Below are 23,177 nucleotides of genomic sequence, written 5' to 3' on the forward strand. Positions count from 1 at the left end.
TTATACATGGGATATTCATCTTGGCAGCTGCTGGATTTCTGCACAGTATAGGTAAATATGATTACTCCTCCAAATACTCCCTGATCCTTTGATCAGACCATGGGGCTGCCATGGTGGTTTATCCCATATGGACTTGAATATACACCGGAAGGGTATCCACTGTCCCAGGGTCTGTGGGGGGATGTTCAGCCCATTCTGGTCTTCACCAGCACAGAAATAACTCTGAGATGCTTCAGCAAATGAAAATCTGCTGGAGAGACCTGAGGAGCCAAACTATTTAGTCAGATGCTCAGCTACACCCAAGTTGGGTATCATCCGATTTTGTTCCACTGTAGCACAACTCCAAGCTACACCACTAAAACACACCTGGTGACTCTTAAAGGAACCCAAACCTGTCCTCTGCTTCCTGAGAGGGTGGCAGTGGGTGTTTAGAAGCCTTTGAAACAACAATGGGGGGAGCTAAGGAGGAGCTTTTCAAGAATGCAGGTGATAACATCTAGTATCTCCCAGGTCTGGTGAGAGCTGGGTCTCTGGTGAGTGAATGCTCTGAATGCTCCTGAGCTCTCAAAGGTCTCCTGGCATCCTTTCCTCCCATGTGAGTTCTTTTGTAAGGGGTCTCTTTATAAAATTTCTGAAGATGCCTTCATTGCTCAGCAGACGTGGCTGCTGGAACCTCAGGAGCGCTTGCAGAGCTCCCTCCAGCCTCCTGGAGAGGGGTCCTTGCTGGGTGGAGAAGATCTGGGACCAGGCCCCCACTGTCTCCTCTGCAGATCCCTTCTGTGGTGATTTGGCCTAGGGCAAAGCATCTCCAAGGGTTTCAGTCAGCAGATGCTCACAGGCTCTTGCACTGCCATGTCTCTTGGGGGGACAGAAGTCTTGGCAGAGGTGCCTGGTCTGCAGCCGGGATTGCTGCCCTTCCAGGGCACTGCCAGCTGCTGATGAACAGCAGGAAGAAGGAGCAACAGCTGCCAGGCCCCATCCAGAGACTCCTGTTGAGGATGGGCTGAAGGTGCTTGTTAGTTATGGAGATGGGAGCAGAGATTGGATGTCATCCCTCCACTTGCCGTCATCCTGATTTGAGCACAGACTGGGTCTTAATCCATAGAAACCAGTCAAGAAGCAAGTGAGGCTCATGGATCCAGGTGCTGGCTGTGTTGTGCTCTCCATCCCACCTCCTCCCTGCCCAGCATGGCTCCAGCCTCCTCCCACCAAATATCCCAGTCCAGCGCCCATGTTACCACAAAGCTTCCACCTATCAGACCCCACATCTGCCTGCCAGCAGTACTAAGATGAGACGCACTGTCCTTCAGACACTCGTGTGGCACTTTGTGGCATCAGAAATGTCACTTACCTCCTCTTCCCCACCACCCCACCCCATCACTACCCTTGAGCTGGAACATCATCTCAGACCCGCCATGGCCTGATTAAGCAATTACGAGTTTAATCAGGGCTGGCATGGGAGCTCTCTCCCTTTCCCAGTGCTGTTAATTGGGCATGTTTCATGAGCACTGAGTTCACTTGGAAAGGAAAATGGAGCACTAAGGATTGTACCTAGGCAAGCTACTGACGGAGTAAAGTCCAACGGGAGCTTTGTGCTTCAGGCTGATCCCCAACGGACTGCACATGGATGAGGGAACATGGGGAAGGGGCATCTCTAAATACATTTAACAAAGCCAAATGGGTGCACATTATACGTAGATATATGTATGTATATGTAAACATGTATGTGTATATACACACGGACATGCCAAGGAAGCACTTGGATTTACTTACATCATTGGGAATGGTGAGTTCATGAGTACTGGCCGGGGGACTGGCATCCAAACCTGGGCATACGCAAAGGAACATGGTTAGAGCTGGCAGAGGCAGTGCGACAGAGCTCCGCTGCTTTCCCGCAACACTGCCAAGGCTGCGTCCTGCTCCAGGCTGGGAGGGGAAGGGGATCACACACTCCGGGACAAGGAGGAGGAAGACAGTTGCTACCTGACTCTGGTGGAGCTGGGTGTCACCTTCCCTGCATCCCATGAGTGCTTCGCTTCCCACCCTTCATCCTTTCCACAGGGAATGGCTTCAGAGGAGAGTGCAAGGTTCCAGTATCAGCAAAGAGAGGTGGGTGAAACAACTTCCCACACAGCAACAAAGAGCATGCCGGCTGGGACACCCACCAGCCCCACAGGAATGCTGTCCATGCACCCTCCAGCCCTCTCTGGATGCAGCAGCATTGAGCTGCTGGCATGTGACAGAAGCTCAGTGCCCCCATATCAAAACCAGTATCCCTGTGGGATCAGGTGGCACAAGTCCTCTGCAAGTTAAGCCTCACAGACTCTCATGCTGAATTTGAGCCAGACTGCTAAGATATGCGACCTAGCTGAACCCAGGACAAGCTGTCCCTCTTATTCCCAAGGGAAAGCAAGATGAACAGTATGGAGATCTAGATCCTGCCTCCCTCCAAAATCACACAGCGAGGAGTGAAGGCAGTGGCGTGTTTCCTCCCACCCTCCCCTGGGTCAGGGAGAGCTCTCTCCTCCATGGTGGGAATGGCTGGAGCCAGCAAGATATCCTGTGAGTGCAGCTCCAGAAGTAAGAGGACACCACGCCTAGGTCAAAGCCTGCCTCTCCCATGGTTTCCCATATTAAATCACCTCAGTGCCAAAGCAGGGACATACTATGTGAAATCTGCAAGAAAGAAGCTGTCTGGTGCCTGTCAGGAATTTGCAGTAAGTGGGAAAAAAAAAAAAAACCACAAAAACCTTATCCTTATGATATAAAACACTTATGAAAGCTTGTAAGAACAGAAGAGACTGCCAGATCTGTATCCGTGGAAAAAGGGTGGTTAAGGAGGTGCAGAATGAAGAAGCACAAAGAGACTGGAACTGCAGGGCTCCTGCAAAACAAGAGAGCAGCAGCACCCAATTCCTGACATATTTCCATGGAGGGCCTCAGCACAGAGGAAGACGAGCTCTGGTTATCTCTGATGTGCTCATGCATGATCTTAGGATGTTAGGAAGTGAGGGTGAGGAGGCCCTGCCACCAGTTGTCCAGAGAAGCTGTGGCTGTCCCATCCCTGGAAGTGTTCACAGCCAGGGTAGATGGGATTTAGAACAACTTGGTTTAGTGGAAGGTGTCCCTGCCCATGGCAGCAGGGTAGAACGAGATGGGCTGTAAGGGCCCTTCCAACCCAAACCATTCCATGATTATGGGACAATGTACTTCCTGTGCTTTCCTAAATGCATCTTCCCAGACACACATCACTGACATTTGCCTGCAGGAGGCTTCCTCACCAGATTTTTCACTTGGGAGCACGGAGAGGAGAGGAATTGCAGGGAGTGAGGATGCAGATCCTCCAGTTGGCAGCCCTCTGCTGTCATTCACCCCTGCCAGGGGTACTAATGCCAAAACCTGTACAAAACATCTCCTGCCCAGGTATTACACCACAGTCAATGCTCCATGCTGACTTTACAGCACTCACTTCACCTGGACTGGCCAGAACACTGAGCCTCCTCACAGTTTGGGGCAAGGTGGACAGCACTTATCACAGACATATCCCTCTGGTGAGGGTGTCTCTTTCCCTTGGCCATGTGTTACAAGGCTCAGATCAGCAACAGCCTGAGTGTGGCAGAAAATGTCTTCTGAAGGGGGCAGAGCACCAGTGAGGGCTCTGAGCAGCACTGAGGCATCCAGGGATCTTAGGGAATAGAAACTAAGCTCCTCAGACTGCTAGGCAGCATCCTCCATCCCACACTCAGATGACAAGGATGATGCTGAAAGCCCTTGCAACACCTGGTGCCAAGGTACTGCACCACCCCTGTATCACACAGCCTTTGAGGAATGGCCACATTCTTCTCCATGACCTGGAGACTGTTTATTTCATTACCCCAGATTCTGCTTCTCTGATATGTACAAGCTGTCTTTGAGGATGTAACAAGAGTCAGGGCAGGATTAATGCCTTGGTTGACTGCAGTGGGCAAAGGGGGCATGGAGAAAACATGGCTGCACAGGTCAGTGTCATGAAATCTGTATTTCTGCAGTCTTGTGGAGCCTATTTGCTCAGGCTACGCTTGCTTTCATAATTAGGTGCTGTCACCAAACCTTTGAGGCATGCATGGGATGGATGGCTGTGTGCTGCAGGTCTGGTTCATCCTGCCTGTGAACCTCCAGGTCTCAGGATAGCTCCTCTATGCAATGGTAAGAAAAAAAAAACAAATCTCTTCCTCACATATGGATGAATGTGGGACATCTGACAGCAAAATTTCTCCAAGGCTGCAGCCACACTTCGGCTCCTCAGGGTCCTGTCCCACTAAAATTGCAACTCATCCAGAATGGCTCGGAGCTGCATGTCATGGCTGTTCCCATCGGCACTGTTCTGTTGTTTCTGAGCAAAGTTTATGCAAAATTAAAGGCAGGAATAAGGGTAATGACTCTGGTCTCTTCCTGGTACACAGACAGCCTTGAGGGAGACCTCACCACACCTGAGGGGCAGCACAGATCTCTGCTCTCTGTGGCCAGGGACAGAACCTGAGGGAACAGCATGAAGCTATGCCAGGAGAGGGTCAGACTGGAGATCAGGAAAAAGTTCTTCCCCCAGAGCGTGTTGGGCACTGCCCAGGCTCCCCAGGGCATGGGCACGGCACCAAGGCTGTCAGAGCCCAAGGAGCATTTGAACAATGCTCTCAGGCACAGGTGGGATTGTTGGGGTGTCTGTGCACGGCCAGGGGTTGGACTGGACGATCCATGTGGGTCCCTTCCAACTCAAGATATTCTGTGGTTCTATGGCAGTTACACACAAACATCACAGAGCCAGGTAATACAGCCCAGGCACTTTTCCTTTGACATGCTGCACCAAGGAGAAGAGTGCTGCCCTGCTCACCAAGACAATCTGCTGTCTTGTCCATGAATACCATGATTCCTCTCGGAGCACAACAATGGCACGGTCCTATTTACAGAATACATTTCAACCAAAGCCTGCTTACTTCCCTCTAGCTTTGTGTTTTACCTGATGACTGGCCCATCAGATTTTGAGCTTCTTCGGAGGAATGTAAGGGCAGCTTTTCTCCTGAAGAGCAAAGAAGAAACAGGTTTAATGCTTTTCCCTTCGAGGAGATAAGCAATGTCACTTCATTAGGAAGCTCAAAATATGATGAACATACTGTCAGAAAAGTAATTTCCAAGCAGTACTTTAAGTACCTCCATCCCCTGTGCTCTATCTGCTTCCCAGGTCACCGGGAACATGCCAGCCTTGAGAACAAGGCTCGGGCCACGCCAGGCCTGGCTGTCCTCCCGTCAGCGCAGCCCCCTCCAGCCATGACTCCTTGCCACTGCGGGAGTGCCGTCCTGCCGGGCTCAGCACCGCTCCCCGAGGCAGCACCCCCGGCCGGCCCCGAGCCGCTTCCGCCAGGAAGGCGCGGATGTTCTGCCGGGAGAGCGCGGATGTCCCGCCGGGAGAGCTCGGACGTCCCGTCAGAATCTGGAGCGGCGCGGGGCAGAGGATGCTGCCTCCTCCGTGGAGGGAGGGATGGTGCTCATGGTTTCTGCTGGGAAAGCCCAGGCTGAGAGCTTGCCCCTGAGCACCATAACCCCCACGACATCCATTAAGCCTCTCCTTAACCTCTCCCCATGGATATTGCCACTTTTTACTCGCCCTGCTCATTTCCATTAAACAACAAGAGTTTAGAAAGAGAGAGAAACTCTACAGGTAAGAGAAGGATATCTTGAAAGGGCGTGTGGGTACGTACCAGGGAAAGCGGGGGTGGTCTGTCCAAGGGGAGTAAAGGGGGTTTGCTGCATAGCCAACTGGTGGAGCTTGGTCAACTGCTGAGGGGTAGGAGGGACATTAGAGCTAAGAAGGTTATTGTCATAGAGTACAACAAGTCACACCGAAAAGCAAGAACAAAATTATAATGGGGGGGGTAAGGAAAACAAATTGAAAAATAGAAGAAAAAAAAAACTAAAAAAATAACCAAACCAGGAAGCCATGGTGAGACATGGCAAAAACATTAGAACATTAGCAGAAAGGACTTGGCCTGGGTATAGTGCAATAAAGCCCAAATCTTTGGCAGAAGTGCTTGGTCAGGGTCTGAAGTACGATACCAGCAAGAAGCCCATTCTTAGTGTCAGTTCAACTCCTCTGCCTCAGTGCAGAGCCAGCTGGCGGGTGTCACAGCCAGCACCCAGGAACCCTCTTTGTCCCCACAGGGCCACATTGTCACCGCTTGTCCCCACAGCACATGTTCTTGTGCTGTGCCTCCAATGGGAAGTGCCTCTGGGAGACGGATAAACTGCATTTCTAAATGCTAGGTCATTAGAAATATGGGGAATTATGGGCTTCAGTCATGACCAGTAGGTATTTCAGATCCTTATATCCCTTGCTGTGCCGAGGAGGTTTTGCTGCCTGGTCAGCAAGTTTTGTAGAGAGGTGTTTGTTTGGAATACATTTTGTGCTCAGTTTTACTGCTCCAAATTTAAAAAAAAAAAAAAAAACAAAAAACCAAAAAACAAACAAACAAAAAAAAACCAAAAACAAAAACAAAAAAACCAACCAACCAAACAAACAAGAAAACAAACAAAAAACAAAAAAAAACAAAACAAAACAAAACAAAACAAAACAAAAAAAAAAAAAAAAAAAAAAAAAAAAACAAACCCAAACAAACCAAAAAACCAAAAAGACAGGAAAAGGAAAGAAAATAAACCAAACTGGGCTGAAGACTGGCTGTGAGCAGGAGGGAGACTCTTTATCACCTCCTACTTTCACAGGTGCTCTGGGAGTTGTCAGCATAGCATCACCCCCCAAATTTAAACTGCTTCTTTTGCCCATCATCCCTGGCAATGGCGAGGCAGGAGTTATAGTTTCAATGTTTTGAGGGACAACAAGACTCAAACACCTCATTGCTGCTGCAGCAGAGCTGGGGAGGGAGAGTGGGGAGGTCTGGCTGGCAGCGGTGAGGGGGAAATGCTGGGAAGAGCTGACCTGGGGGCCTGCGCACACTGGGGGAGGCTGGAGGGAAGCAGCAGGAAGGAGTGAAAGACCTGAAAATCCCTGGACAGGTTACCCATGGGATCCCTGTCCTGTCTGGAGAAGCATGAGGACACCCAGCCTCTGCTGCCTCGGGGGAGAGGTCTCAGCACTCCACAAAAAGAGGTGTCTGCACATCTCTGTGCCTGTTTTGGCTGCCATTGGCTTACTTTAGCCAAAGGTGTGATATGATGGGTTCCTGCCACAACACAGCTGTCTCCAGGTAACAGTGGGCATGCCACTGCTCCTGTAGGGAGCAGGTACATCAGCATCTACTGCTTTTTAACTCTTCTGTTATCTACTGTTTTCTGGAGCTGCACCCGGTTTCTGGAATTCCACGTGACACCTGGTCCCACTGGCAGGACTCCAGATGAAATCTCTTTGCCCAGTGGGCTCCAGCCATGCCCTGGGCCAAGGGTCCTGCTTTGCCAAGTGGGGGAGACCAAAATCTTTTCTAACACTGACCTAGTAGACCTTCCAGACATAGTTTGGATAGTGGTATTTATGCAGTCCCTGCAATTAGAGCAATAAACAAGTCTAGGAGAGGAGAAGATGGCTGCATCTAGGTGTCACAGAAAAAGCTGCTACGTCGTCTCTTCCAGCTCATCTTCCCTGGTCAAGGGAAGGGACTGTCCCCCTCTGCTCTGGTGAGATGTACCTGAGGTACTGCATCCAGCTCTGGGGTGTCCAGCACAGGAAGGACATGGATCTGTTGGAGTGAGTCCAGAGGAGGTCACGGAGATGCTCCAGGGGACTAAAGGGGGTCCAAGAGAGCTGGAGAGGGACTTTGGACAAGGGCCTGGAGTTACAGGACAGGGGAGAATGGCTTCACATTGACAGAGGGCAGGGGCAGATGGGATACTGGGAGGGAATTGTTCTCTATGAGGGCACTGAGGCCCTGGCACAGGGTGCCCAGAGCAGCTGTGGCTGCCCCTGGATCCCTGCAAGTGTCCAAGGCCAGGTTGGACAGTGGGGCTTGGAACAGCCTGGGATAGTGGAAGGTGTCCCTGCCCATGGCAGGGGTTTGGAGTGAGATGAGTTTTAAGGGTCCTTCCAACCCAACCCAGTCTCTGACCCTATGATCCCACAGCTTTGATGGCAGGCAGCTACCCATTACATCCCAAACAGCCAAAAACACCCAGGCAATGCTGAAGCCCCTTATGAACCAAAGCTTCCCCTGTCCCAGAGTGTTTGTCCAGGGACAAAATCACGGCAGGAGAACATGCTGGGCATTCAAAATTCTGCCTGCTTTGCAAAAGACAGCCACTAAACTCAGACACCTAAAACATGCTTAAAATGCCCTAAAAGCACATTCTAGACTGTATTCTGCACTGAACATTGTTTAAAATGACCAGTCATTGAAAGAACACCCTGAGAGTAAGGATGGAGTGAGTAGCCCTGTACAAACAGCTTTATTCAGGAAATTTGCTGGGAGTGGGGCAGAGTGCAGTCAGCAAATGTGTTTTAATCCTGACAATCAGAGGAATACGGGAACAAGGAAAACACTAAGCTGTTGACATCACTTGCAAAGAAAAACTGGGATAAAGACTGCATTGATCTACCCTAACTATACAGGTTATTTAGTTGTATTCTGCTTATGGAGCAAAAGCAAAGAGTACATAATTAGGAATATTTCTTATCAACCATCACCACAGGCTGTTCAGAGTACACACATACTGGTGTCACATGGAAAGCCAAAGCCTGGATTTCTCTAATTCCAGTGAAACCATTTCTCCTAGGATGAAAATCCAACCTACAGCTCCCAAATGTTCCCATATGGGGTAGGCATTCATGGTATCAAACAGCCTTGCCACCTTCTTAACCATGGAAAAAGTAATTCCATGATTTAGTACCCAATGCACTCACTGGAAAAGGGAACACTGAGCTGCATCAACCCCTTCCCATGGGTGGGATGACTGGAGAAGGCTTTCCACCCACTGTCACATCCTCAGCCCCACTGCAGACCCCTGCCTCACAGCAGGAGGGACCCTCTGCAATGGGACCCAGTGGGTATTTTATCCCCTTGGAAACACATCTAGAAAGTCCCTGCCTTTTCTAAGAGCCATGACCACCTCAGAAGCTGAGCTTCACTGCTTTCCTCAAAGAAATCCTTCCACCAGCCTGATTTTCTATTTCCCTTGGTAATTTCAGATGCACACATTCCAGCTGTTGATCCCTACATGTCCCCCCACAAAAGTGCTTCCTGACCCCCCACAGGCATGGGAGCCCAGGGGTTGCCAGCATCAGCAAGCCTCAGTGAGAGCAGCTCAGAGCAGCTCCTGTCTCTGCACCAAGGAGCCCCAGGTGAATGGGGCACGTCCCCATGCTGCCCTGCCACCCACAGCAGTGAGACAGCCACCAAACCCAGGGTGACCACCTTGGTCTGGGGCCCTCAGCAAGGTGAGATTCAGCACGAACACCTTCCCCATCCCTCTGGGAGACACAGTGGGGGGTTTGTCCAATTTCCATGTCACCCAAAGGAGCACCCCTTCAGAAAGGCACATCCTTGCCCAGGCTTCAAGCACAAAACCCCCAGAGCTCCGGTTTCTTCCCACCCCACCAAGACACTCTGCAGCTAAATATACCCTTGGCTTACCAACATTTTAAAGACAAAGGGGAAATAGAAGGGAAAGTTGTGGGTTTTTTTTCCCTGATTTGATCATTTTGAGGCACAAAATGCACAGGTTTCTCTCAGAACAAAGGGATAGCACTGAATAATGCAAAAAATTTAGCATCAGGCCAAGTCCTCAGAAGTAATAAAGTTTAGTGCTAACAGGTTAAAAGGCTATTCGAGGTATTACAGATACTACACATGGCCAGTTACTTTGAAAATATGCTATTAATATTACTGGCTAATATTAATATTATGTGAATTGACAGTAGCATGCAGGTGACAGAAAAGGGTATATGAAAAATTAGGGTAAAACTCACATCTGGGTGTGGAATAGCGTATTGTCCCTGAATTGTATAGGCCTGTAAAGGAAAAACAAAGATGTTACCAGGGCTGGCAGGACATGAGAAGAGAACTCCATTCCTCTGCTGGGACCCCCTGTACCACATTAAATTCCCTGGGGCACCAAATCCTGGGGCAGGAGGGAGATGTTCCACCTCCCATTCAACCTAGAGCATGCTGAGCTACCTGACTTCAAGGGCTCAGGCTCAGTTTGGCTTTTTCAGAAGGAAACAAACAGCTCTTTATAGGTGACAGCACTGCATGGAGCAGGACTAGCAGGACTATGTGGCTGGTCTTTGCTGTACAAAAAATAAGGATCAGTTGCATGGGGGTTGAAAGTGGATGATCTCTAGTGCCCCTCTGATAACCGGAACCTGTGTAGCAGGTGCACACTGATATCACTGACCAAGCGTGACCCCAAAAAAGCAAGCCAGTTCTGTGAGCCTCTCCGTATTTCCAGGTGCACAAGTCCCAGTGGATGCTTTACATCCACCCAGTATATTCCAGTGCTCTGCTGGGGCATTAGAAAGGCATGGAGGCGAGGGCTGCCTGCACTGTGATGCCTTTCACCAGCTGTAATTGATAAATCCATGCAAGTATCTGCCAGGCAAATGGGTTTGTGTGTTTTTCCCATCCTTTGTAGCAATCCTTTCTGTTTGTAAATAACCCCAAAATAAGCACCAATGTGGGTGAAGAGCCATACACTAGAAAGCCTTAACCAGCTAGCAAAATATGTCTCCCTTGTTGACACATTATTCAGATGATTCTGAAAGAAATGGCGAAAGAGATGGAGAACACTTTGAAAAGGGAGAGTAAAGATTGCCAAGAAAAATGAAATGAAAAAGCCTTGGAAGCACCTGCAAATTTGCTGCATTTTTTGCAAAGAGCAAAATGCTTTGTGTGAAGGAAACCCCCAAAATCATGCAGGAGGAAAAGGGAAAATGGCTGTCCCAGTGCCCACCAGCATCCCAGCAAAATGGGGACATGACAGAGGCTGAAAAGTTGCCCGTCCTGGTGGTTTAATTTGGCCATTGGTTTTTGATCAGAAAAACTGAGTCAAAAAAGGTAATCAAGGGCAGGAAGGTGTCTTGGACAGATGCAACTCAACTCTGACCTTTGAGGGCTGGTCCCTTTGGTAGCTGCTGTTGGCTGCTACATCACTCAGCCTGCTGAGCTCCTGGAGGCTCATCCCACCCCAAACACCTGTCACCACTGTCACCAGGTGTCCTCTGCTCACCCGCCCTGTGCCACCCCTCAGGCAGAGCCAAAGGGCTCCCAACGTTGGGAAGAGCTCTCACTCCAGAGACAGTTGCTTCTTCCCACGATGTTACTTCTGTCCAAGAAACCAGCCATTCACAGCAGAATTGCTGCCTCCATCTCACTCTCCCTTTTGAACAGACCAGGCAGCTGGACTTGAAGTTCTTTTCCAGAACGGCTGCTCAGATGAAGTGACATACTCCTGATCCCGATGATTGACTAATTCAGCATGAAATAGCCTGTGCTCTGGGCTTTGCTCCTGTTCTTAAGTTTGTCCTTCTATTTATTATGGTTGGAGAGAAATAACTTGTGTGGAGCTGCTCTGGGTGGCATAAGCTGTAGTTTTGTGGTGCTGGCCCTACCTGGATAATGGAGCTCTTGAGAAGGTACATCCCCTGCTGGATGTCATGCACCTCAGCAGGGTGGCATCTACAGGCAGACCCTCAGTCACCAGGTGAGGTGAGGTGAGGAGATGAGGTGGAGAAAGCAACAGTGCAAGTTCCCTCTTTAGAAACAGCCGTGTGCTCAGTTGCTCTTGCTTCTGCTGATTTTTTGTTTTCAGAATAACCTCCAGCTCACCCGTGTGATGTTTATCCCACAAAGGAAAAACCACCCCCAAAGCTCACTGCTGGAAATAGCACATGATGTCTGCAAGGCTGCAGTGCCACTGGGGGTGACACAGTGCAGGCTCTACCACAGGGGGAAGCAGTACCCCAAACCAGCTGAGCTCCAGGGAGGAGGACACAGCTCTTCCATGGTGGCTGCCCTGAGCAGAGGAGTAGCTGTGACAAACCCTTCCCACCTTGGATCAGTTACAGCTACACAAAGGTATTTTCAATTGAGCTGGAGGTGCCAGACAGCAGTGACAGCCTCTTGTTCAACAATGCTTTTCTAATCCTCTCCTTCTCAACCACTGACAAATACTGAACTTGGGTCTAGTGAAGTAAATTCCAGCCTTTCCTTTGTGTGACACCCTGACATGGAGATGACACCCTGTCTCCCCAGGCTGGCTCTTCCCTTCTGCTCATTGTCCAGCATCCATCACAGGAGCTAAGCCAAGAGCTTTCAGTCCAGCTGCCATGGCACACAACGGATGGGATGACACCATGCAAGTCAGAAGACAAGAAACCTGAGTGCACTAACGGGCAGCGGCTGGTGCTGCAGTAAAAGGCTGAGGTTGGCAGTGGAGGCTGCAAGCGGGTCGGCTCTTACCTGACCACCTGCAAAAATGACAGGGGTGGAGGCGGGCTTTGGGCGGTAGGGAATGGTGGCACCTTTTGGTGGGGACTAGGAAAAGGGATAAGGAGAGGGAGAGAGAACATTAGAACAGCTTTCCTGAAACGGCGGCAAAAAGAGCGTTAGAAAGCACCTAATGGAGCACGGCCCCCGGGGCCGCCACAGCAACACCCGCACCAGGCAACACCGCGTTTCTGGACAGGAGCACATGGGGGAGAGAGGGGTTTCATGGGCAACAAGGACAACCTGGGCCACAGGAGATCCCCTGCCAAGGCACGGACCCCTAAATGGCCTCCTGGACCTCCGCTGCCTCCCTCAGCTTTGCTCAGCTCTGCGCAAACCACATCGCGTGCTGTAGGCTCTGGGAACCCTCCTCAGAATGCCCTGAGGAGAGCCTCAAGCAGCAAGATGGGGAGGTACAGCCCATCTGAGCAACCTGGTACCACGCTCAAGCTCTTTGGCTGCCCTCATCTTCCGCACCGCTGGAACAGGGTCCCCTTCAGGCCTTGGTGTGGTCCATCGCTGTCAGAGCTGTGATGTGGGTGCTGCAAGGCACCTGTGGTCAGCTGAGAGGTGTCCCTGCACATGGCAGGGGGCTGGAATTAGATGGTCTTTAATTCTAACCCACACATTCTGTGATTCCATGATTCCATGGTCTTGCTGCTCTGTCAGGGCCCTGGGTAGGTCTGAGCAGAGCTGCAGTGAATGAGCCGCTGATGTGATGTGCAGGAGCTGCTCACCCAGGTTCTCCAGGTTCTCCCTCCTGGTTTTCTCCTGAACAACTTACAGGCTATAGAAAACATGGAGATTTCTAGGGATCAGGAGACATTTCAGCTCTCTTCCTGCTTTCTACCCAAAATTAAACAACTCAGTGACTGCTATATAAGTACAGGCAATAAAAATTACACTATCTCATGGAAAATTCTTTTTTTTCCTGTACATTCTTTGGATATCTACTCGTAGGCAAGCAGCATTATCTAAATCCTGCTGCTAAGCACCTGTCTGTGGGAAAGCTGATCAAAGTACATCTCCAGCATCACAAACCCACTTGTTCTTTTATTACATTACAATCTTGGAGGGGACGAGCTGGGATTATCTGTTTAAAACTGAAAGGTGATATGGAACATCTCTGTGAGCCATTAAAGCCGGGGCACTTTCCAGATTTCAGACTGCAAGAAGACTTGTGGGTTTTTCTCTTTCCCATGGCTGAGCTGTACAGAGGAGTAGCACATCTTGCTTTGTGAGAAAAACTTTTTAATACACCTGGCAAGCATCACCTCAGGCTCATCTCTGCTGCAGTCCGTGACCTGGTCATCCAAACTTCCTCTGGCAGCAGTGCAGCTGTCTGAACATCACAGCCAGCAGGGATGGGTGATGTGCTCCTGGCTATCCCTCCTGAGATGTGCTGCTGCCAAGCTAAAGATGCTTCCATCTAGCTTGGCATCACCTTCACCAAGCCTTGCTATCTGAAGCTTTTCCAGGGGGAAACATGCTTCTTCCGGCTGTGAAAGGGCTGTGCAGATAGGCAGAGGGCCTTACACTGGTCCCTGCTTTGTCTTTCTCTGGTATGCACCAGGAGTGGAATGTGTCACCATCCTGTGTCCCAGGGGCTTTTCTCCTGGAGCTTCTCCCATCTGAGGTGGCAGGTGTGGACATGAGGCATGTGGCTGAGGTCATCTCCAGCAATTGGTACAGCAGCTCTGCTTGTCAGTATTTATCCCAGGAAAGGGCACCTTGGATATATATCCACGTGCCCTACAGTCCCTGCTCTCCACCAGCCTTCCTCACTACCATTCCCACTGTGCCTCACTGGAACACAGCCTTGTGCTCCCAGTTCCAGCCCCACCAGTGCAGAGGATGCTGTGGCCTCCTCCTCCTCCTGGTTGTGGTTCTTGTGAGGCAGAGACCAGGTTCCTGGAGCAGTGGCTGTAGCTCCCATATCCTTCTCATGGCACTCTGAGTGCTGCTGGGATGCCAGACCAGGCCATCCCAGCTTGTTGGCACCCCTCTGCCCTGAAGCCACCCTCTGCTCTGACACAAACCACCTCCTTTGGGGCACCCAAACAGACAGGCTTCCAGTGTGGGACTCTAGAAACTACAGACAATGGTGGGGAAGAGACACAGGGTGTATTTCCAGTGGAGGTACCAGGAAATGAGAGTGGTCCAACAGCGCACGGTGAAGGGAACGAGAGAGACACGCTCTACAGCTCCCAGCTGGGATTTTTTTTCCATGTGTACTTTACCCCCTTTGTTACAGACTGTACCTCCAGCATCACCACACAGATCTGTTTGACACACTGGATAATTGCGTCGGGTGTGCCCGAGATTGTCACCGCCCGCTCCGTGGAGTTGGGCAGCATGTCCCCCGCCACCTGGACCTGAGCACCTGTGGACTGGAGACAGAAAGAGAGAGGAAGGAGAAATCCCACAGCTGAATACCTTCACTCAGAGCCAGCTGCAGCCCCAACACCATGTGCCTCCCAAGGGCTTGGCATCCTGTGGGATGCTGCCCCTACATCAGCCACACCATCCTGGTAAGCAATGTGATGCACGATGCAGCACAGGGATCCCCTTTTCCAAGGCAGATCCCCCTTGGCTGCAGATCAGCTCCGAGGAGCTGCACTGAAGTGCAATAATGAAATGGAATCTGCCTTACCTCTCGGATTTCCTTGATCTTGGAGCCCCCCTTGCCAATGAGGGAGCCGCACTGACTCGCTGGCACCACCAGCCGCAGTGTCACCGGAGGTTTGCTGGTAGCGGTGCTGTTGCTCATGGAGTTGGTTATGTCCTTGGGAAGGAAAAGTGCAGCACATCAGCCCTTGGTACCTGACCAGAGCCACCTCCAGTGCCAGGTGGCACATCTACACACATTGTGGTCAGATGACTAAAGTGTTCCCTCTTGAACGCTTCCAGGGATGGTGACCGCTGCTGCCCTGGGCAGCCTGTTCCCAGGCCTGACCGACCTTCCAGTGAAGAAATCTTCCATAATATCCAACCCAAACCTGAGGTCATTTCCTCTGGTCCTGTCACTTGTTACCTGGGAGAAAAGACCAACCCCTAAATGGCTACACTCTCCTTTCAAGCAGTTGTAGAGAGTGAGAAGGTCCCCCCTGAGCCTCCTTTTCTCCAGGCTGAGTCTCCCAGCTCCCTGAGCCATTCCCCATCAGACTTGTGCTCCAGACCCATCCTAGTTAGAGATGTGTGAAAGGTTCTGTGCTGAGACCATGTCCCAGTTAGGCAAATCCAACCAGGCACTGCTGTCCCCAGCCATGGGCTGGTTCACATTTCTCACCTCCTCAAATTTGTAGGCAATCATGGCAAAAGCCTTGAAGATGGCATCGGTGGGGCCAGTGATGGTCACAATCCGCTCAGGGCAGTTCCCCTCCGAGATGTTGATCCTTGCCCCGCTCTGGAAAGAGAAGAGGAGTCCTGGAATAGTCACAGCCAAGCAGTCAGGTTGGGTCCCCTCTCAGCCTGATACCTGTGCCAGCCTCACAGCATTCCAGCTAAGCTTCCAAACTCCCACTCCTCCTCTGCAGTGACTTCAGCCCTGCCTTATCCCAACCCTTAGAAAGGGTTTCCAACGTTTTATTGCAAAGCAAACCCATAGGATCGAGGTAAGACTAGCTCATGAGGTCATTGCCTGTGAAGAGTTTTGCTCACTGTCCTGACAACTCCCCGGGAGCTGCAGGCACAAAGACCCTGGACAAACTCAAAGCATCTTACAAGTGACTTAATTTCAATGTTTCATTAAATACTTGACTCTGGAAAATGTGACAGGAGTTTAAGTGTGAAGGGAAAAACTGGTCCAAAGAGCTCTGGGGACAGCTGGCTTGCTTGTCCTGACTCTGGGAATTACTGCACATATCACACAGGGCAATGTGCAGCTCTGGCCACTCTGCACTCCCTTCCTCCTACAAATCACCCACAGAGCAGGCTGCTCACCTCCTCACGCATCTTCTTCACAGTCTCTCCTTTCTGAAACAAGAGGGAAAACCAAGACATTACTGATAATTCACAACTTCTACCTTTAAAACAATCCTACCAAAAATGCATCTCCCTAATACATGCCAATGTGTAGCCAAAAACGTGGGAGCTGTGATGCCTAGCCCGGCATCCCCACCTGATGGGCAACTGAAGAGCTGAGCATTTAAATCATCAAATATATATATACAAATTCACAACTGTGAATCTTCCCAGAGTTGGACATACTGATGGAAAAATAAGGCACAAGCCTACAGGGAAAATGTGTTCATGCTGTAAATCTTTGCCACCATAAACCTTTCTTTTCAAACCACCCAAAAAACCCCTAATCCTGTACGCCAGGACTTTCCAAAACACTGTGGAAACACCAGAGCAACTCAGGAAGCTTTTTTGGACAAGGTAAATGGTGTCCTCTGGCCTCAGAGACAGGGGCTATAGAATTACTTAAAATATAATTTAAATGTATCTGTGTGACATTTTTAGTGTCTCTTAATGAAGTTATTTGATAAAAACACCAGAGCAACATGACTGTAGACTCCCAGCCATCACCCAGTGAAGCAGCTGGAAACAGTTTGGTGGTTGGTGAGGTTTTTAGGGGAATGGTCTTTTGACCCCTTTGTGGGTCTCTCCTAATTTCTGGCTCACAAATGCAGCAACAAGCTCAGGCATCCAACACTTTTCAGGACATCACAGGGAAGAGGTAACTATGGCATATGCCACACCACAGGTGCAGGAACAGCATCAAAGGTACATTAAAAGGCATCCTTACCTTCCCAATGATGCTTCCAACTTCCTACACAGAGAAAAAGCCAAAACCAGAGGAACAGACATTAGAAAATGTGACGAGAATCCAACCCAGCCCCATACTGAAGTGAAGACCTGGTGGACATTGTCCCCAGCGTATGGACAGGGTTGAGGGGCAGGAATGAGAGGGAGCAGGAGCACCATGCCACCCTCCCCACCACCAGGACAGCTATTCCTGGGGCTGGGACAGCTGGGCAGAGCTGTGTGTGGGGTTGGGCAGGTGGAAGAGGGACCTGTGAGGACACCCCCGCTATGGGAGCCCCTTACCTTGCCGTGCATCAGCAGCCGGATGGTGAGGGTGACGTTGAGGCCGCCTTCGGAGACCTTGGACTCCATTTCCTACCGGGGACAGGAGACGTGCGCTAGCTGGGAGAGCAGTCCCGGCACAGGCAGCACCTTGGTGGGATCACCTGGGGACACAGCAGGGAAGGTTTGCTCTCAGAACAAGTTCCTCGGGGTAGGACAGACCCCACAGAGTAGCTAAAAAACAACTCTGGACCAGGGCATCAGAGGAGCAGCCTGGCCAAGGGCTAGTGGCTGCAGTGAGGCTTTCAAGCACCCACAGCACCTATCTAGCAAACCAAAGTTCACCATTTCCAGCATAAAGAAAACAACAAGGCACTTTTTCAGTGGTCAGGAATTGTCTCTCTGACTCGAGGAGCACTGAATGGGAAGGACAGAACTGGCATCCTGGTTGCCACACATCCTGACCTGAGAGCTTCCCAGCTGGGCAGACTGTGGACCACCCCACTTCCAGCCACTCATGTCATAAATATCTAAGGAAACCAGGCTGTTTTCCTTTTCCATGCTCTCTCTTTCCTCCTCTGCTCTCCAGAGGGTCACTGATGTTTTGGAGTCAAGGGCGGGGGGGAAATAAATAAAAACCACAGAATGGCAACAAATCCTTCATTTTTCACTCCTGATGTCTCTTTAGGAGCATCTCTGCAGGAGGACGTGGCATATGAAATGTCCCGGCAGCCCACTGCATGGGGAGAGCAGTCCTGTCCCAGAGGGAGGTGCCAGCATCCTTCTACGTGCAATGCTGAGGGATACAGAGCAATTCTCCCTCACGTTATTTAATCCCTCAGTCTGTATCAGATAGGAGATTTTTCATCCTGCTCGCAAGCATCTGGCATTTCCCTTTGCTCAGACAGGGACTTACGTGAGCAAAAAAAGCAGAGATAAACAAGTTCTCAAGTACTGCTTTAATTCAAGTCAGGATGAATAAACAGCAGCAATGCACAGACCGTGGCTGGGATATGGGTTTGATGCAAAACCTCATCCCAGAGGTTATTACGAAACCCAAAATGGATAAAGCCACGTGGTTTGCAGAGGGATAGAATTCCCTAAAGCTAAAGAACACTGGCTCACTGGGAATGAGGCTGCTTATGACCTACATGCAAACATGGGGCTTGAGGCTGCTGCATGTTACAAATGAAAAAAAAAAAAAAAAAAAGGATGGAATCTTCCTCACAAGGAGGATAAGAAATGGAATGTGTTGAATACCAAAACAGATTCAATGGCACAGGGTTCCCAGAGAGGTTGTGGGCTCCCCATCCCTGAGAGTGTCCAAGGCCAGGTTGGACAGGGCTTGGAGCAACCGGGATAGTGGAAGGTGTCCCTGCTCATGGCAGGGGGTGAAATGAGATGAGCTTTAAGGTCCCTTCCAACCCAAACCATCTGGTTCTATGTCAAGCCAAAAGGTGCTTTTAAGGGTGGGGAGAAGGAGAATATTTCCGAGGAAAAAGGCGACGACATTGGAGACTAAAGTAACATGAATGGGCTGAGAGACTGTAACAAAACAGGCAAGATCAGGACTTTTCAAGACTGAGCCTACTGTAAGGTGTACAATGAAGGAAAAGAGTAACTAGCTGTGTTGGCTAATCCCAGGCTGACTCCTATGCATGGGAGGAAGTGCCAGAAAGGGTCAATAAACAGACAGGTGGAGGTCAGCATTTCCAGTGCTCACAATGTGCCAGGAGACAAACTCCTGCACCAGAGACATCACAGAATCATCACATGGTTTGGGTTGGAAGGGAACTTAAGATATCCCAGTCCACCCTCCTGCCATGGGCAGTGACACCTTCCACTACCCCAGGCTGCTCCAAGCCCTGGAGTTCAACCTGGCCTTGGACACTTCCAGGGATCCAGCTTCTCTGGGCACCCTGTGCCAGGGCCTCCCCACCCTCACAAGGAAGAATTTCTTCCTAAAATCTCATCTAATCTTCCCTTCTTTCAGTCTAAAGCCATTCCCCCAGTCCTGTGGCAGGGAGGGTGTTTGCCATCCCCAGCTCCACATCCCTTGCAGGAGGAACCCTGCATCAGGCCGTTACGTAAATGCTTCCAATTGATTGAAAAAGTGGGTCATGTGTTAGCCAAATGCTCCTGGCTTTAAGATTTATCAGCATTATTAAATTAAGCACGCTTCATGCTCCAGTGAGCGGGAAAGCTATATTGGCCTTTTCTTAATCATAATAGTGAAAGGTAAGTGTTTTATAGGGGGCTCATGAGCTGAATGGAAGGCATGGCAACAATAGATCCGAAGCATTTACTCTGGGCACAGGCCTCCTCCAACAGCCCTCATTCTCCATGGACAAAGGGCTGAGAAAAATTATCCCCCAAAATGCCATTTTGAGCATTTCAGAGCATTCCCTGCCTGGAGAGAGAACAATCTCAGCCCCTTCCTCTTCACCATATTGTTCTGCCTTGCTCACCACAGCTTTGAAATGGCTCCTTTGTCCACCCCTTTGAAAGCCCTGAGGACAGCATTACATGCACTCCAATGGACAGAGTAGATACAGAGCCCGGCTCCAGCCCAGTGTGAAGCAGGTGCAGCCCCACAGAGGTCAAAGACATGGAATTGGGAGACAGAAGTGTCAAGCTAGGCCCCAAAAGGGAAGTTGCACATTGAGTCAAGCCAGGCTCTGCCAAGCAACACACCTGGGCAACCACAGGTGGAGGACGGGAGCATCCTGCTTCCATGCATTGGAAGCAGCCAAAAGCTTTTGCACCACAGCAAGGGGAGATCTGCACCAAAGCTGGACAATGCCCTTCCAAAGGATGATCCCATTCCACAATAAACAGGCCTGCTAATTGCAGCTGCCTTTGCAAAAGTGCCTGGAGGAGACATCATCAGTTCTCAGAGCAATATGGTTCTTCCTTGGTTCAAATACATTAAATTCTGTGAAATTTCCTTAACCCATCAGGAATCCCCTATGTCTGAAAAAACAACTCAGGAATCAGCGATCAAGGAATAGGAAAGAAAATGAAAGCCCAGAACAGCAGGAAGACTCCTCTTCCCCACATGCACTCCAATTTTTCTCTTTTCCCATTTTTAGAGGTGGGAGCAATTGCCTCAGCTGGCGCTCTTGTATTTATGCTTGCTGATACCTCACAAATACCAACGCATCCCTAAAATTTGAGCAATTCCATTCCAATTAGGGAAAATCTGAACACTGTGTATTGAATTAATTTAGGAACACAATCATTTCCCATACAGGAGGAGGCACACGAAGCAGAACAGGAGGAGGGAAATGGAGCTCTGGGCTGGATGTTGCTCTTCAGTCTAGCTTCCATACAAGAGCTGGAAAAGCGGGTGCTGGGATCCAGGGAATCATGCCTCTGATATCCTATCAGGGGTGCTACCCCTGATGGCAGGAGGCTCAGCTGAGCTTGAGCAGAACCCAAATCCCTGCAGGAGCTGGGGCACATTGCTGGCTCTGTGCTTGCTGAAACCAGCCCTTGTCCTCCTCTTCCTCTTCCTCCTAACATGCATTCCTAGGGCTCACTGGGTGCACGAGCCACATGCAAGCAAGCTTTGCTTCCCAGCGTTGTTTTTGGGGGGTATAGCAGTGTTTTGTTCAAGCTGTCCAAAAACAAACAGAGAGGACAACTCTGTGCAAAGATGCCTCACTGGCATAACTCATCCCCTCCCTGAAATGTTTGAGTGGGAAGTTCACAGACACCACCAAGCCAATGCAAAGGAGAAAGTCTCCATCACCCCCCCACACCCATCACAGGGCCTCCAGAAAATCCCACTTTCTTGTAGGTGTATCACAGAATCACAAAATGGTTTGGGTTGGAAGGGACCTTAATGCTCATCTTGTTCCACCTCCTGCCATGGGCAGGGACACCTTCCACCCTCCCAGGGTGCTCCAAGCCCTGTCCAACCTGGCCTTGGACACTTCCAGGGACGGGGCAGCCACAGCTTCTCCTGGTCCCTGCAGGGTGATAAAATCCAACACCTCAGAGCCCTGCTGACCACGAGCCCTTGAAGCCCTGTGCAGGTAAAGAGCAGAGCAGGCAGGGCCTTGGTCTGTGCAATCCCTGCTGTGCCACCTTCCTGAAGGACCACACCCAAAACCCCACCCTGGAGCATCTTGATTGCTCAGTGGTAATGACATCCTGGAAAACATCCACCACACTTCCCAGACTCTCTGGTGTTCCAGGAACCCCACTAGCACAGATATTAAAGACAGCGACAAACCCTTGGCATCCTCCAGCACACTGCTATGTCCCACAGCCAGGATTTAAAACAAGGGTAGCAGAATTTAGTGTCGGGAATTAACATCTGGGACAGAACATCCAACACTCAAGACAGCATTTTCCTCTGTGAGGGTGTCTTCATAAAACTCAGACCAGGGTTTTCTGACCCTTGGAAGACAATGGACGTATTAAAAGCAGAGAAAAGCCAGAGAGTCCAGGAAAGAGGATGTTTTTCTGGCATTTTAGGCTTTCTAGCCCATTTTCTCAAGGAGGGCTTCCCGTCCATCTGCGTAAGCAGGAGCTTTCTCCCCACTCATCTCCCACTGACTTGATCTTGCCATTAAGACCTAATCCGGCGATTTCCAGCGTGGTGTTTTAGTGGCTGGGAAGCTCAGCAATGCAGCCAGCCCAGGATTATGACGACGGCACAGTCTGGCCAGGTCAAGACAGGGCTGGAAAGAGGAAAAACCTTAAACCACATGGAAATGCATCAGCCACCAATGAGCTTTGGCTGTTGGGAGATGAAGCTGTGAAAGTGTAGTAGCACCATCTACACGAGTGACACCAAAAACCATTTGGGAACAAAGCTGCAATTCCAGCTGCTGCCATTTTCCATAGCTGTAGTCATTTTGGTTGGCCTTTCCTCCTCTCCACTCCCCAGCTTCAGTGGAAACATTTTACCAAAAAAAGATGCCCTGTGCCCTCCTAGCACGTCAACCAGCAGGATATTCCTGCTTCTCCCCTGCCCATGATCATTAAAAGCAGCACAGGGAGACGAATGTCCTGCTCTGGCCCTCACAGCAGGCATCTCTGGAGGATTCTTTCTCAGTTGCCTGCTCCCATTTCCCTGCTCCCCTTGCTCCCCTCCAGCTGAGGTCACAGCCTTACAGAATCATTTAGGTTGGAAAAGACCTCTACGAACACCGAGTCCAACTGTTTCCCCAGCACTGTCAAAGAAAACTCTGTCCCCAAGTGCCATATCCATGTGTCTTTTTAGCAGTTCCTGGGATGGGGACTCCACCACTTCCCTGGATAGCCTGTGCCAGTGCCTGACCACCCTTTCTATTAAGAAATTTTTCCTAATATCCAATCTAAACCTCCTGGGGCACATTCTGAGGCCATTTCCTCTTGTTCTGAATGTCTTCACTGATACAGGGACGCAGAGCTCCAGCGCAGTTACACTGTAGTGGGCACTGCCACGTTCCAGCCAAACACCTGGCCTCCTTTCCAGGAAATTCCCAGCTGATTTCCTGTTTTTCTCCTTTATCTGGTGAACCCCACTTACGGGCTCAGGCATTAGCCTCCACCAAAGCAAGCTCAGTCCAGGGAGAACGACTCATTTTGCTGTGATGGCAGAACCATTATTGCAATCTTCTGTGCGAAGATCACGGGATGAAACTGCAGCCTTTCCCTGCCAACGTCCCCAGGATGACGGTCTGGAACATAATT

General features: G+C 50.3%; 1 protein-coding gene across 38 annotated transcripts in view; it reads right to left on the reverse strand.

The window, feature by feature from the left end:
* PCBP3 (poly(rC) binding protein 3) overlaps positions 1–23,177 on the reverse strand; it is a 55,715-nt gene that overhangs the window by 9,946 nt on the left and 22,592 nt on the right. For 18 of the 38 annotated variants that reach the window (XM_041471748.1, XM_041471764.1, XM_041471741.1 and 15 more), the window contains 11 exons: positions 17,511–17,653; positions 17,209–17,232; positions 16,401–16,433; positions 15,748–15,864; positions 15,112–15,243; positions 14,720–14,848; positions 12,363–12,506; positions 9,941–9,982; positions 5,733–5,811; positions 4,994–5,053; positions 1,774–1,826 (listed from right to left, as the gene is read on the reverse strand). In XM_041471748.1, the coding sequence (XP_041327682.1) occupies positions 1,774–1,826; positions 4,994–5,053; positions 5,733–5,811; positions 9,941–9,982; positions 12,363–12,506; positions 14,720–14,848; positions 15,112–15,243; positions 15,748–15,864; positions 16,401–16,433; positions 17,209–17,232; positions 17,511–17,579 (882 nt within the window). In that variant the 5' untranslated portion in view covers positions 17,580–17,653. The other 20 variants (XM_041471767.1, XM_041471743.1, XM_041471769.1 and 17 more) reach the window with 11 other exon arrangements.

Source organism: Pyrgilauda ruficollis, unplaced genomic scaffold (assembly GCF_017590135.1).
Source record: "Pyrgilauda ruficollis isolate IOZ18807 unplaced genomic scaffold, ASM1759013v1 scaffold276, whole genome shotgun sequence".
NCBI classification, from domain to species: Eukaryota; Metazoa; Chordata; class Aves; order Passeriformes; family Passeridae; genus Pyrgilauda; species Pyrgilauda ruficollis.